The sequence below is a fragment of the Drosophila nasuta genome, chromosome 2R, assembly GCF_023558535.2.
Source record: "Drosophila nasuta strain 15112-1781.00 chromosome 2R, ASM2355853v1, whole genome shotgun sequence".
Lineage (NCBI taxonomy): Eukaryota > Metazoa > Arthropoda > Insecta > Diptera > Drosophilidae > Drosophila > Drosophila nasuta.
Window position 1 is genome coordinate 6,167,888 of NC_083456.1, and position 15,638 is coordinate 6,183,525.

The following is a 15,638-nucleotide window of genomic DNA, read 5'->3' on the forward strand; positions in this document are numbered from 1 at the left end:
TTGGGTACTTTCCTTTTCCCCGACGATCGTCAAAGCCCCCAAAAACAAGTCAATTATCATAGCCTGTCTATCAAGAATCGTATTTTTGAAGGTTCTTATCAAACATTTGGCCCGGCTCAAAATTGAGACACCTAATAAATTGAAGGAGCTCTTCTTTTTTGAACATTATTATTGGACTGCGAATGTATGCCCAATTTTAAAGTCGTTACGAACCGTTCGTCTCTGATAATTGCTAATAATTTAGTGTCACTTGACGATCTTAAGCCACACTCTGACAAACCATTATCATTTATTTGCCAACTATTTGGGACACCGACAACGATCCATTCTCCGAATCGGAGTGCATTTATCATGCCCCAATGTTTATTCGGCTTTTTGTCGAATTCCATTTTCATTCGATTCGATACAATTTACAATTTTCGTTATTCTTTTTCGGTTTCGTTATCAAGGTTCATTATTTGGTAATTTGTTTAAGTACAGTTTTGGGGCTTGTATATGCAGCAATCTTGAAGGCAACGATTGTCATACCATTCAATGCCCATAATCACATTAAATATTAATTGTGATTCATGCGATTGGAAAATCCGAAAATGGAAACGTGTGCAAAATCGAATCGAATTTTCTCAAATGCGTAGAATTTCATCTTTGCATGAAATACAAAAGAGTTATGTGAAAGTTATACAAGTCCATTTGAACTTAGCAAAAGTGTCAAAAATTGTTGGAACCTTCAAATATTGATATTATTCAAAATTTGATCGCAGTACCTTGCTTAATGTGCTCGAATTTTAAACAACTTAAGACACTTCTTAGTTGTCGGTTTGTGAATTTATTTGGGAATTATTTAGTTTCGATATCATTGAAAAATATTATCGTTGACGTTCGCACATTCATTCATAACGTTAAGTATTCGACAATGAAATTATCATGCTTATAAGCCCAAATGCCAACAATTTCAATATACATTTATTTATGAGCATGAATACATGCGATTTCACATATATATTTTTTATCTAATGGCCAAATGCGTTGATTGTTAATTTGAATCATCAAGTCTGAGTATTGTTCCCCGAAATTGGGAACAGAGAAATACCCCAATGTTGCTTGTAATAGAATCATTTTGCTTTATATAGTTATACTGTGTACGTTTATTGCTTAACAAGCCTATTCACTTTTATTATTTATTGGAACTAGAAGCTTATCGTTTTTGCAATTACCCGTAATGTGTGAAGACATATTTCTTAAAATAGAATTCGAAAGACAAGTGACATATATTAAATGAAAATATTAAATTATTACCTGCATTTATTTCAACTAAAACCACTTTTTTCGATAAACATGCTCATATCATAGGCAACTTCTTAAATTGATATTATTTCCCCCATTCGAAAATATATTGCATGCTAACTGTGATTTTGAAGAGCGCACCCACTAAACGGAGATATCTAAAAAGATATAACGACGACCTGAAAACAATATTTGGACTCAGGTAGCGAGTAAATAACAATAACAACAATTAGGCGCATTTATTCTGTATATTTTATCGCATACGCATTGCCCAAAATCAAAAGTAATCCATCATCTCAAAGGCTTTAAGGGGACCCCGAATACGCCTGATAAGAGAGTGCCAACCCACCTCAAGCCCCTTCAACATTCCCGCACCTTAGCTAAATCAGTTGTACAAACGCATAAATTGTTTCGAAAGTCCCAAAAGCCAAAAATGTGAAACAAAAAAAATAGTAAAAAAACGGTAACCAGAGGCTCAAATCGTAACACCAACTCGATTACTCAATCAAAGCGATGGTGATGACAGCATTTGTAGATTGAAGCGGGGTGGAAAGTTCTCGGGGGTAGCGGGGTGTTAGCCGCAAACTAGTGAGAACCTATTGGTGATTTTAATTTGTTTACAACTACAATAAATGAAAACTGTTAGAAGAGAGGTGGAACATAGTCGATCGACCAGCAGATACTCTCTGAAGTGTTTTAATAAAGTTCATTTGGTTTTTAGGTAAGTTTGTCTATATTTCCATCCATTCTTTAGGTTAATGATTACTAAAACTTAAAACCACTCTCTCAAAACTTTTTTAAAAAAGTTCATTGGTTTTAAAGCAAGTTTCTATCCATAGTTTAGGTTAATAGTATTAACTTAATACTTACTAAATTTGTAAATTTAGACCGATTTTTACTTTTTTCAATATTTAAAATTTTGCCGATTTTGAAATTTTTTTATTTTGGTAATTTTGCCCGATTTTTAATTGTTTTAATACTCAAGACTTTACCGATTTTTATAACTTTTTTTATTATGAAAATGTTGGCCAACTTTGAAGTTTTTCAATACTCGAATTTTTGCCGATTTGGCTATTTCTTTCATTTACACCATAAAATTTATTTATGAAATAAGAAAAAATATACTTCATATATAATCTAAGAGATACAATCTATAATATCTTCAATTTATAGAAATATTTAACAAACTATAAAGATATAAGGTTTGGAAATTCAAATTTAAAATATTTCGACTAACAATTTCTACAAATATAAACGAATTAAATAGAAGTCCTATTTAGAAAATTTTGTATATTGGTCGTAATAAATAGGATATGCATGAACTCAAATATTTATTTATGTATAATGCCGATAACTGTGTATACATTTACATCAAAGATAATTGACTAACATTATATACAAATCGGAGAATATTGTTAATTCACTCAAATTTATTCAATTTAAATGCTTTGCTGATAAGCGCACATTTCAAATTATTTTCACTCTTTTGTGAGTGTGAGAATAATCAATTATTCGCACAAAACTAGTTTGTCCTCTTTATAGATAATTTTTCATAAATATTTAATTTAAGTGCATTGCCCATAGCCTCATATTTCAAATTTGTACATAACTTAAGCGCATTGCAGTAAATCTCTTTTTTATATTATTGCATTACTTCTGATTCATGAGACTACATGAAAATAATCAATGAACAACAAACAGTATTGTAATGGCAAGCCTATTGATTTACTTAAAAGCTCCGCTTTAACACAGTGAGCTATCAACTCACGCCATTTATCATAAATGCACATAAATATTGCGTATTGCAGATAAATGCACCATTTATAGATAATTTTCCATAAGTATTTATTTAAATAAATTACTTCTGATTCAACAGATTCTTTAGTTAGTAAGAAAATAATCAATGAATGTATCAACAGTATTTTAATGGAAAAGCCTTTAAAATTATATTATGATTGATTTTCTAAAAATCACTCATTCGATTTATCACATATAAACAGAAATATTGCGTATTGCAGATAAATGCACCATTTTTTTAAGTGAAGAATGACTACGAAAGTGGCGACATTTTTCTACATTTAAGTTGATGAACAGACGAGCTTCTGTATTTCAGTTTGATTGCTTGCAATCTACTATGCCACGCCTCCTTAGATGCATTCCACACTTGGTGTACTCGCATAGGGTATTGAAAACGAGGAGAGGATGAGAGCCAACAAAGGCGACAACTCAAACGACGACAAGAACGACGTCCGAGCGATACCGATAAGCGGGTGATTAACAATTACTCGATCAAAAGTACCGACGCTGTGGGAGCGAGATGGCGCTCCGAAGCTATGCTCGTCGTACCCACTGGAGGTTGTATGTTATGGAGTGCCGTCCGGGTAGCTGTTAGCAATGTGTTTAATAAGCCCGGAGTGTTTTGATTTATATGACTGGTGGATCGGCGATTGGGTTGCAGTCTACAACGTCAACCGACGACCGACGAGCGACGACCGACGACCGACGACCAAAGATTCCCCCGAGTGCCGGCTGCTTGTCTATATCAAATACGAATACGAATTGAAATTTGGGGAATTGGAATTGGAAATTTGTAGAGTCGCAGAGCGCCTCGAGTGGCAGGTGAGAGGCAGGAGAAGCGAGGCGAGTGGAGGGGAGAGGAGACGAGTGGTTGGTAGCGGTGTGAAGACCTTATCGATGATAGTAGCTCATTCATTATCTATGTACACTCGTATCTACATACAGCCGCTATATTATTGTTAATATAGATATCTTACCCATTAGCACAACATTACGAGTATATGTATATGTACAATCTATTATATTCTGTGAAATCAGATTTAGTACAATTTATTGAGCCCTGCGTCGAACCAGCAATTAGTTCACCGTCTGCGCCCGTCGAAGTCGCGTCGTCACTTCACTCCGAAGTTCTTTAGAGCACATTAGCGTAACGAATGTTGCCCGGCACCGTCTTAGGATCGCCGCGTGATCACTCCGCCACCAATATGGATAATAACAATACGATTAAAGCCAACAAATCTTCATTCTCCATTGACAACATACTGGACCACAAATCGCAAGTTCAATCCGATCCCAAGAGACAAACACAGTCACAGTCACAGTCGAGTCCTGTCATGAGCAGCTCTTCTCCATCCCTGGGCACAGCCTCTACGGCCTTTGCCGCCTCCACATCCGCGTCGCCGTCCATCTATGATTTATCCCGGGAGGCGATGGCCGCACAATATGCTCTCAAGAATCTGGAGCCCAGCTCGGGAACTTTGCTGTCACCGACCACGCTGCGCTTCAATCCAGTCTACTCAGATCCCGCCTCGTTATTCTATCAGCAAATGCTGAATCTGCAGAAGAATTCTTCGCTCTTCATGCCACACTTCCAAGCTGCTGCTGTGGCAGCTGCGGCGGCTGCGCAGCCAGCTGCATATTGTGATCAGTACAGTCCGTTCCTCGATTGTGAAGGTAAGACAAATACTTACTATATTATATTATGTTTCTTTAGAATTCAAAAATAAAATATATTATATTTAAAATATTCACATATATAAATATATATATATATTTCATCTTTAAGTTGTAGTTATTCTTCCTTTTCTTAATAAGTGATTATAGATTAACTCACATTTTATGATGAAATACTTTGAATTATATAGATCTTATAATGAATCATTGAAAACCAAAAAGATATTCAAAAATACTAATTTGTACTTGATAAATGTGAGCTTTATTGGATCCCATTTGATAAAATCGTTCACTCACAATCATTACATTAAAATATTTAATTCTATATAGTCCTATTTAATTAAGTAATTTTGCTGAATCATTTCATAATTCGACTTTCAATTTCGCACAATCATTCGAAATACATCCAAGTGGTAATATCTCTTCCTTCTAGTATCAAAGTTTATGCTTTAATGAGAATAATTATGCTGTCAACTAAAAGTATCATTCGATCATGCATAGTTACGAAATAGCGGATATGTGTCACACATAATGAACGAGCGATATAAATACAATCATTAATAATTAAGTACTGAACTCGCAAGGTAAAAGTCCAAACTCTAATTTCAACAAAAGATTCACATTTTGATAGTAAAAATCAGTACAACAATAACACATAATACTTGTGTCGAAATAAAAATGAAATTTAAATCAGATATTGTATAAAAGCTATAAGATAGTATAAGGACATATTATTCATTTTATGGAAAATGTGGAAAATTACATTAAAATCAGATACTGTATAAAAGCATTTATGAGGATACAAAATTAATTTTACAATAGCTAAAGGTTTTCTTTATAGATGTCGATTCATCGTGTCTCAAAATATTTTATTTCTTACTTTTTTCATACTATATTGAAATTACGAATTATTTATCGTATGTAGGCGTTTCAGTCTTCATTAACAGAGTTTCGAATCCGTACACAAAATGAAAATCCCTCAGATAATATAACATATGTTAAGGACATAAACGTAAATTTACAATGGTAGAATTTCTTTATAAAAATGTGAAATTACGTTTATGTGTATAAATATATATACTTTATTTCTTTCTATATTCTAAGTTCAGTATTTACTATTTCCATTTTTATCCATTTCGATTTTTAACAGAACCAATGAACTCAGTATTTAAAGATAATGAAAGACACACCACAGACAAATTTTCTCAGTTATCATTTAGTTTGTTTATTACAGTTTCTTGGATCAATAACTTTCATTGTTGTCCACATTATGTAAAAAGGGAATAATATTTCCACAGAAGCCAATGAACTTGACATTTCTTTCTTAAGCTATGTAAATCGAAAATCAAATTTGACTATCTAAAAAGCGACCTTGTTGTCCGGGCTTTAGCACAGATATCAATATTCAAATATGACATCCAAAAAATGTTATTTCCAGAATTATAGTATTACTGAAGAGAAAGATTCTCAGCGTGATTAATGCGCATGATGTGATGTTTGTCAAAGTCAAGTGTTGGCGCCAATGCCACTTGAAATCTCCCTCTTTCTCTGATCTCATACCCCCTGCACTTTCCAGTGCATTGTAACGGTAGATTAGGCCCTGCACACAAAGCTTAAGAAACACTTTGATCCCAGAAAACCCAAAAACACCCCGAGTCACTGTCGTTCTCACATAACACACGCATTATTTTCAGAACCTTATCAAAATGACAAATATTTGAAATTGAGGTGAGAGCCCACGCAGGGTCCGCGACTTGAAGGTATATTGAATTGGTTGTGAGGTCTGCGACATGGAAATTATACTTTCACGTAGTGCATCTAGCAAAAGAAATCTCCTTTTACCTGATTCGAAAACTCACAAGCACATCATCTATTTCAAATTATTTATTAAACAGAACTATGTTCTAGAATATCCTGGATAAGAATATTAAATTATATTTATTTATTTGCTAAAATAAAATACTTTTAAGAAGATATGTACATTCATTAACAAAGGTATTGTTTTTAATATAAGCTAAAAGCTAATTATATTTTATTTCTTACAAATTTTGAGAATTAAAGTAACTATTTGCAGTTAAGCAACAATTCTACAAATACAAAAAAAAAAAGATATATGTACATACATATATCCGTTATTACTTTACTTACTTTAGAGCATGTCAACTTCGTTTAGCGATCCTCGATTGTATTTTTAGGCTTATCTAAACGAAAAATGCTATTAGTGGCGATTAATAGGCGCTGTCCATCATCTTCCGGCGACAATTGCCATTCGATTTAGATTGAGATAAGCTCGTCCGATGTCGAGCATAGGAACGTTCCTCGGTTTCTTCGATGGTGGGTAGCACTGGGTTTAGGTGTCGTTGCGTCTTCATTCAATATTTGAACGATTAACACCAAATTGTTCTCAAGTGTAAGAAACAAAAATAAATAAATAAAGTCAAACTTTAAAAGAGGAAAGGGAAGGGAACAACTTGGAAGGGGAAGTTTTGGGGGGCTTATCGCACAATACGCCACTTAATAAAAATAACCGCTAATAATTGTATTTGTACAATTTAAATTATGACATTAAATCGCAAGCGCTATTAATTTTTATGATACGAATTCGAATAGCAGTAAGCTATTTATTTATAAGTATTTGATAGACTTGATTGTGATGATTATTTCATACTTCGGACTCCAGAACTGATGTCAGTCGCGTCCAGAATGAACACTTATTTCAGCGCATTCCTCTATAAATCGAAAAGTTTTTTTTTTTAAGCGCAACAATCTTTCAATTTTAGGATTGTTTGGGAATGAAGAAGATATTCATAATATCATTTCTATAGTTTCTTTCTTTGAAGGCCTCGTTCACAAAGACTTCATAGTATACTGTTATTCAATTTAGTATATTTTTGGTATTTTATCTTTAAGAGCATTTTTAATATTATAATAATCCTTAAATTATCCAAAAAGTTAATTATAAATCTATACTGAAAAGATCATCATGATGAAAAAAATGCTGATAAAAAAGCATATGTAAATCTATAAACAATGAGTAGATAATATTTACTTATATGTATATGTATATTTTATTATTGCACAGGGTATTTCGATGTTAACTACACTCCAGTTGGGACATTCCAATTTGTATTGTTTTCTGTTTTGTATAATGACAAATCAGCGTAATTTGAATTGTCCCACTAAGTGCGAATTTCCGTTGCCGAATGACTTCGGCTGAGATACGAGTTTCGCACTACGAACCTTATCACGCGATCCACTCGACACTCTCTCGATTCTTTTTTTTTATTAACTGCGGGCCTATACTACAATCGAATTACTTGTTGACCAGCTATAACTGATAACAATTTCGTGCCAATTGATTCCACCTCGATTGCCGTTTGCCAACTCTCTGAGCAGACAAACCTACAACCCAAAGCCCACAACAACCCAGAGTCCATCGTAGGCAGCAATGTTTTACGCAATGGCGATACCAATGGGCGTTGACTTTGCCTTGATATGCATACCAACAGTGCGCAGATGAGATAGCAATACAAAGATGGGTCTCCGTTGCACGCGAACGAAAAAGAAGGCGCTAACAAAGCGACCAATCAGAAGTGCGCCTCAGAGCTTTAGCCTTGCGGTGTTTTGATTTTTGTGTTGAAGAGTTTTTTTCGGGAAGTTATCTATGCAATGAGTAGTGTAATATATTTGCGATAATATTGTGATAGCGTTGGGTGGGAGTATTTCTATAATAGTACACTATTTGAGGTATCTTGTCAATAAATTACTGCTAAAAATAAATGAAGTTCTTAGTGTGATGCACAAACTTTTAGTTAAGAAACTTGCCAAATTCAAAAATTTTAAAATAAGTATTCAATTATTCAAAACGAATTTGTAAAATCTTGAAATATATTCAGCTTTCAGTTATCGGTTGTCCAATTATACATAATTAATTCTATAAAAAATAATATAATAATAATAATATAAAAATAATACAGTAATTTTTATTATGAATTGAATGAATAAGAATTCCATAAATTACGCCAATCAATTTTTCTTTGAGGAAAATTTAATTGTGGAACAACAACTTTAAGATGAAGCTAAAAATAATTACATAGGCTGAGTAAATGTTGTGCTTCGTGTTTATAATAAATCTTTATACAAGAGTATATATTATGAATATATAAGTACAATTAAAAATAAATTAAACTATGCAAAATCTTGAAATATCTTCAACTTTAAATTATTAGAAACTTTCAGTTGTCCAATTATATATAAATAATTTAAAAAAAAAATATAATAATAATAATAATAGCACAAAGACAATATTATAATATATTATAAAATATAATAAAGTAATGTTTATTATTAACGGAATGAATAAGATTTATGTGTATAAGGTACGTTAATTATTTTCGTATTTTAAGAAAATTTAATTGTGGAATAAAAACTTTAAGATGAAGTAGAAATAAAAAAATATGGTAGACCGAGTGAAAAGTATACTAGTTAATAATAGTAAATCCTTATACAAGTATATATATCATGATTTTATTAGTACAATTAAATGAATCTTTAAGAATCTTGAATTTTTTAGTATTAGTATTTATTAAAAATGCATAAGAAATTTTGAGAAATTCAGGAAATATACATGCATTCTTTTTTTCTGTTACAACTCTTCTAAATAAATTATTCTCCTTATTTTTTTGGCAGGCTTCAGCAACCCAGCAACAGCTGCTGCGGCACTTTACTGCAATGCAGCTTATCCGGCGGCCAGTTTCTACATGTCAAACTTTGGGGTGAAGCGCAAAGGAGGCCAAATTCGGTTCACATCGCAACAGACGAAAAATCTCGAGAATCGTTTCTCCAGCTCAAAGTATCTGTCGCCGGAAGAGCGTCGTCATCTGGCGCTGCAGCTAAAGTTAACCGATCGTCAGGTGAAGACATGGTTTCAGAATCGACGCGCCAAGTGGCGGAGAGCCAATCAAACCAAACGCAATGGGGCAGGGAATGCCTCAGCCACGCCCAGCTCCAATGGGGTAGGCAGCATACAGACTGGCCGCAACATGCAGCAGCAGCAGCAACAACAACAACAGCAACAGGCGGCGCATAGCGATGATGAGGATCGCATGTATTTGTCGGAGGATGACGAGGATGATGATGAGGATGACGAGGCTGAGCGGTCGGAGCAGCCAGTCATAAGTTAGTTAGCACTTAAGTTAGTTAGTTTAGTTTAAATAAATTTATTTTATATGAGCAAAGAACCTTTGACCTGACTTCATTAGTGGAACTGATAGCTCTCCAAACAATTGCAATTGGGCAGCGTGCAGCGAGGCGCCAGATTCGAGAGGTGACCCATGGTAACTGGAAACGAGAGCGGTACAAACCACTTGGGATAGGCGCAAATCGCAGCTGCTGCAGCCGATGACTTCTCTGGGTACTGTAAAGAAAACACAGATATTAATACAACATTAAAGAAATTATCAAAACTAAGTATTCATCATCTTGAAATTCTGAAAATCTGATGATATTGCTATAACTCACTTAATAGCTAAAACTGGGTTACAATAATGAGACCATTTAAATGAAGCAAAAGAATTTTCGAGAGTTTTTAATACTTTTTGATACGTTGCAACAAACAATTATGCTGCTAAGTCCATTTTTGAATCTAGTGTGGCCGTTAAGCTAAAACTGGCTTACAATAATGAGATCAAACAGAAGTTTGTTAAATGAAGCAACAGACTTCTTGAGAGTTTTTAATACTTTTTGATACATCGAATCTAAGCAACAGACAAATATGCTGCTAAGTGAATTTTTGTATTAAGTGTGGGGCCGTTAAGTGTAAAAGACTTAAAGCGCAGCCGCTGTTAAGCTAGGAATACATATGTGTAAGTTTATTGAAAGATTAGCAACAATAGTCTTTGCACAGCTTTTGGTATAGAGATTGTGAAATACTTTTTAAATATTGGAAAATTGCTATACGTATCATCTTACTAAAAAATTAATAAATAAATCATGATTTTCAAAAACCAGAACAATAGAAGAAAACTTTCGCTCAAGCAATTGAGTCTTAAAACATCTCTAAAGTATTATTGTTTTTAATTTCAAAAATATAAAACAAACTAAACATACATCAAAATATAATTTAACAAATACATTAAATATAAAATAAATATCAAAATCATATTACATTTTTATCTTGCTAAAATAAATTATAAACGTTTGAAGTTAGTAAAATTATTGACACCAAAACCAATATTTCAGATGTGACTATTGATTGATTAATTATTTGCACTCTGTGTAGTAATAGACAGCTGTTTGCCTCATCAGGTGAAACTGGACATCCTACCTCAACCCATAATAAAAATGAAAGTTTCGTACAGATTTAATATGCAAATAAATTCAAGTCAGTAAAATATAAATAAATAAGTAAGAAAACTACAGCCGAGTGACTCGACTGTGAAATACCTGCTACAAATGTTAAATAAATTCCAAATATTTCGGTATTATTATCAAAATCTACCTACATAAATTACCTACCACAAGATACTAAAAATACTATAAATATACCAAATGGTATATTTTGTATGTCGATATAGTACCACATTCGAAATATACCATATACCGCAAAATATACCAGATTGTCAGCCAAAGCAACTAGTAAGTAAATATAGTTCTTCAACAACTTGGACAATTTATATCTGATTGCAACCACATTTTGAGGGATCACAAAGACTATAGTTATTATTGTATATAGGTTTAGGTAGGACCGGCTGCCCCTGTACGGGGCAAAGCATAGACCAGTGGAGGTCCGTAGCTGTACCGGTTATTATTGTATATACGAACATTAAAATGACGCTTGTTATTCGATTTTTGTCGATTTGCGGGGGCGGAACTGGGCGTGAAACAAACTTAATCTACGTGCAAACATAATATATGTAACAATTATAGCTCTATATCTTATAGTCTCTGAGATCTAGGTGTTCATAGGGACGGACGGACAGACAGATCATAGCTAAATTGTCTCGGCATTTGCGCTGATCAAGAATATTTATACTTTATGGGGTCGGCCTGTTACATACATTTCCTGCTGGCACAAAGTTATAATACCTTTCTAACCTATGGATAGCTGGTATACAAATATAATGAATATAAGTTATGTCTTAGAAAACTAATATTTTTTTAAATTAACAACAAAATACAAGTAAATCTGAAATGATTGATTGACACATTGCACTCTGAGAAGTTTTGGATATCTGCTCACCTGCTCGGCAATGACGGGTCGAAAGGCGCTGCTGCGTTGTGGCATCGCCAGCTGCAGGGTTTGTGGCAACGGAGGCGGCGGCGGAGGCGGGGGCAGCAGCAACTCACTGCTGGTCGTCTGCTCAGCCGGTGGCGAAACGTTCTCGATGGCGCGTATCAAATCCAGATCGCAGCGTTTCAGCACCAATTCCAACACAGATCGCTTGCGCTGCGGAAACAGCTGCGAGAGCATATCGATGGCTGTCTGCGAGACAATCTCACGGCGTGGAGCACTCAGATCTTGAGCGACGGCAATTACTTCGGTTTCCTTTTCTGGCTGCTCTTGAAGCGGCTGCTCCTCGTTCGTTTCGTCATCCACTGGTTGTGGACTCTTTGCCTCCTCCTGGTGCATCTGCTGCTCCTTGGGCTTAGTAACTGTTAGGCCAAAGATGCTGCCCGGCGGCAAAGTATCGATCTTGCGTCCCGTCTTGTTGGCCACCAGACGCAGTGCAATCGCATCCTCCACCGCCTGCTGACGCTTCAGGGCAACCTGGCAAATGGTAAATGGTAAACGGTAAATGGCAAATGCCAATTGAAATTAATATGCGGCAAGTGTTGGGCGACTTTACAGCCACACTGTTTGTCTTTGTCCTCCACATACACAGACAAACTACACACACACATTTGAAGTGAAATAGAAAAACAACTGCTATTCCTCTGGGTATCAAGAAGCACAAGGCGAAGGGAACGTGTTCTCAAAAACTTTAAGAATACATTTTGGAGATACTCATACTTTTTGGCGTTTTCCAAATATTTTTTAAGCAGCTAATAAGTTGAAATAAATAACTTAATCTTATAAATACCTTCTGTTATATATATTAAAAAATACAATTTTTATCAAGAAGCACAAGGCGAAGGGAACGTGTTCTCAAAAACTTTAGGAATGAATTTTAGAGATAATCATACTTTTTTTTTTGGCGTTTTTAAAAGATTATTCAAACAGCTTTTAAGTTGAACTAAATAAATTAATCCAATAAATAAAAATACCTCCTGTTATATATATTAAGAAATACAATTTTTATCAATTCGAAAGGAATGTGTTCATTCATTCATTCATTCTTTTTGGCGTTTTTTTTTCAAATATTTTTCAAACAGCTTTTAAGTTGAACTTATTAAATGACATACAAATTAATCTAATAAATAAAAATATATACTATATAAGTATATTAAAAAATACAATTCTTTATAGACCGACTATATATAAATAATATAAAATCAAAACAGAAAAGATATTTTGTAAATTCCGGTTTGTTATATTATATATATATTTTTTTTTTAATTATATTTATCACTGTCATATGTTAAGTAATCAATATATATTACAATCAATATATAACTTTAATATATAACTTTAACTTTTACTCATCGTAAAAATCTACAAGCTGAAATTCTTATTGCTATTGCAATACTTTTATATCATTGAATTACTATATTTTTACAGATAACGGTGACGATCATTGAAAATAAATTTTACTATACTATATAGTAGATATTGCAAATATTATAGAACAGTTATTTAAAATAGTAAATAAAATGTACAAAATTAATAAAGATAAAGTTTTTTTTTTTAAACGTTGATATACATAGTATGCTAATTTGATTCAATTCTCAATTTCTAACTAAAAACAATATTTCTGCCGAAATTTCAAATCTTCAATTGTCTCGCAACTTGGAATACGCCGCAAAGTGGTAGTTTCTGTCGAACGGAACGTCCCACACTCCGCTTGTAATGCGAAGCGTGGAAACACTTGTGCAAACATCTGGTAAGCGGATATTTTTGGTCGATTTGTTCGTATGCTTTGACAACTTTCCATCATCATCATCGTTGTCATTATCATTGGCGTAGGCATTAAATAAGTTAAAGGCCACAAATCTGGACAGGACTTCGAATTTCATTTGCTTACATGGCACACAACAAAGGGATCCGGGGGAAGTGTCAAGGGAGTTGCTGAGTTAGCCAAAGGTTATTTGACTTTCGAATTAGAGCAATGCGGGGGATAATCTAAAGACAATACCAACAAAAATAACCTATCATATGTACGTGCAAAGAATGCGCTTCTTCAATGCGTATAAGTTTCACTTGCCAAATTCAATGAAGGCAGCTAAGTGAATAATTATAGCGTATCAATTTTCAGAGGGATAATTAAATAAAATGCATTTGCTATACAAGTTAAATTTTTTTTCTTCTTTAAATAGCAATTGAAAGTAGTAAATGAATATATAAATATAAATGAATATATAAATTAAATAGCAATTGAAAGTAGTAAATGAATATATAAATATAATATTTAACGACTCTGGAAGTGTCAGTAAAGTCAAATTTGCAAAATAAAGTTGAATTAAAAATGGAAAACATTTTAGTTAAAAAAAAGTAGGAAAGCTGACATTAAGTCGAGTATGCTCGACTATGAGATACCTGTTATCCGTTTTAAATAAAAGCGAAATAGTGCGGTGTTTTTTATACCCGCTACCCATAGGGTAGAAGGGTATTATAGTATAACTTTGTGCTGGCAGGAAATGTATGTAACAGGTAGAAGGAGGCATCTCCGACCCTATAAAGTATATATATTCTTGATCAGCATCAACAGCCAAAACGATCTAGTCATGTCCGTCTGTGTGATTGTGTCTCTGTCCGTCTGTCCGTATGAACACCTAGATCTTAGAGACTAAAGGAGATAGAGCTATAATTTGTTATGTTTGTATGCAGATCAAGTTTGTTTCAAATTTTTGCCACGCCCACTCATGCCCCCGTAAATCATTAGAATCGAATAACAAGCGTAATTTTCGCGAATTTTGGTGTATACAATATTAACAATAGTATTTATGATTTCTGATTTGAATGATTTATGATTGTGATCAGGTAAAAATTGTGCAAGTTATTAAAGAAATACTTTTGTATGGGCTAAAACGCCTAGTTACTAGGGGTCTTAGTTGCTTTGGCTGACAATCTGGTATATTGTGCAGTCTATGGTGTGTTTTGAATGTGATACTATATCGATATAACAAATATACCGTTTCGCATATTTTTAGTTTTTTTGTATTGTTGGTATATTAAAAAAAAAATAACGCAATATTTTGCTTTTATTCAAAATGGGTAGCGGGTATCTCACAGTCGAGCAGACTCGACTGTAACTTTATTACTTGTTTAAATATACCGACAATATTATAAATATACCGAAGGCTATATTTGGTATATCGATTCACTATTATGTTCAAAATATACCACAGACTAAAAAATATTCCGGACTGTCAACTAAAGTAATAAAGACCTGACGGACAGCCGTCTCGTCTGTTGACATTGATCAAGAAATTATGTATATACTTCATGGGGTCGGAGATGCCTTCTTTTGACTGTTTCAAATGTTTTCTATATGCACAAATATATAATATCATTTTTACTCCATGGATAATTAGTAGTAGTACAATTCATTTATTTACATATTTGTACATGCACATTATTTTTAATTTTATATATGCAATTGTTGAATCAATGGTTTTTAATTCCTAACATTTAAAAGTAATTTTGATTTTTTCCTATTTTGATTAAAACAACAACTTCGATATTTTTATATTAAGGTGAATTTAAATTAGAAAACATATTCAAT

General features: G+C 33.5%; 2 protein-coding genes across 5 annotated transcripts; one reads left to right on the forward strand and one right to left on the reverse strand.

The window, feature by feature from the left end:
* Positions 1-3,251: 3,251 nt before the first annotated feature.
* On the forward strand, positions 3,252-10,009 carry LOC132786675 (homeobox protein Hox-A7). The gene is made up of 2 exons (XM_060793274.1): positions 3,252-4,755; positions 9,445-10,009. Exons 1-2 carry the CDS (start codon positions 4,236-4,238, stop codon positions 9,936-9,938), a joined length of 1,014 nt encoding a protein of 337 aa, XP_060649257.1. The 5' UTR covers positions 3,252-4,235; the 3' UTR covers positions 9,939-10,009.
* On the reverse strand, positions 9,959-12,926 carry LOC132786676 (mitochondrial fission regulator 1). 4 transcript variants are annotated; one of them, XM_060793278.1, is made up of 3 exons: positions 12,837-12,926; positions 11,996-12,523; positions 9,959-10,171 (listed from the first exon to the last, which is right to left on the reverse strand). In XM_060793278.1, the coding sequence occupies exons 2-3, from the start codon at positions 12,383-12,385 to the stop codon at positions 10,013-10,015; spliced, it is 549 nt and encodes a 182-aa protein (XP_060649261.1). In that variant the 5' UTR covers positions 12,386-12,523; positions 12,837-12,926; the 3' UTR covers positions 9,959-10,012. The 4 variants fall into 4 exon arrangements, with proteins under 4 accessions (XP_060649261.1, XP_060649259.1, XP_060649260.1 ...); XM_060793276.1 differs by lacking the exon at positions 12,837-12,926 and adding an exon at positions 12,767-12,836; XM_060793277.1 differs by lacking the exon at positions 12,837-12,926 and adding an exon at positions 12,635-12,652.
* Between the last annotated feature and the right edge of the window lie 2,712 nt (positions 12,927-15,638).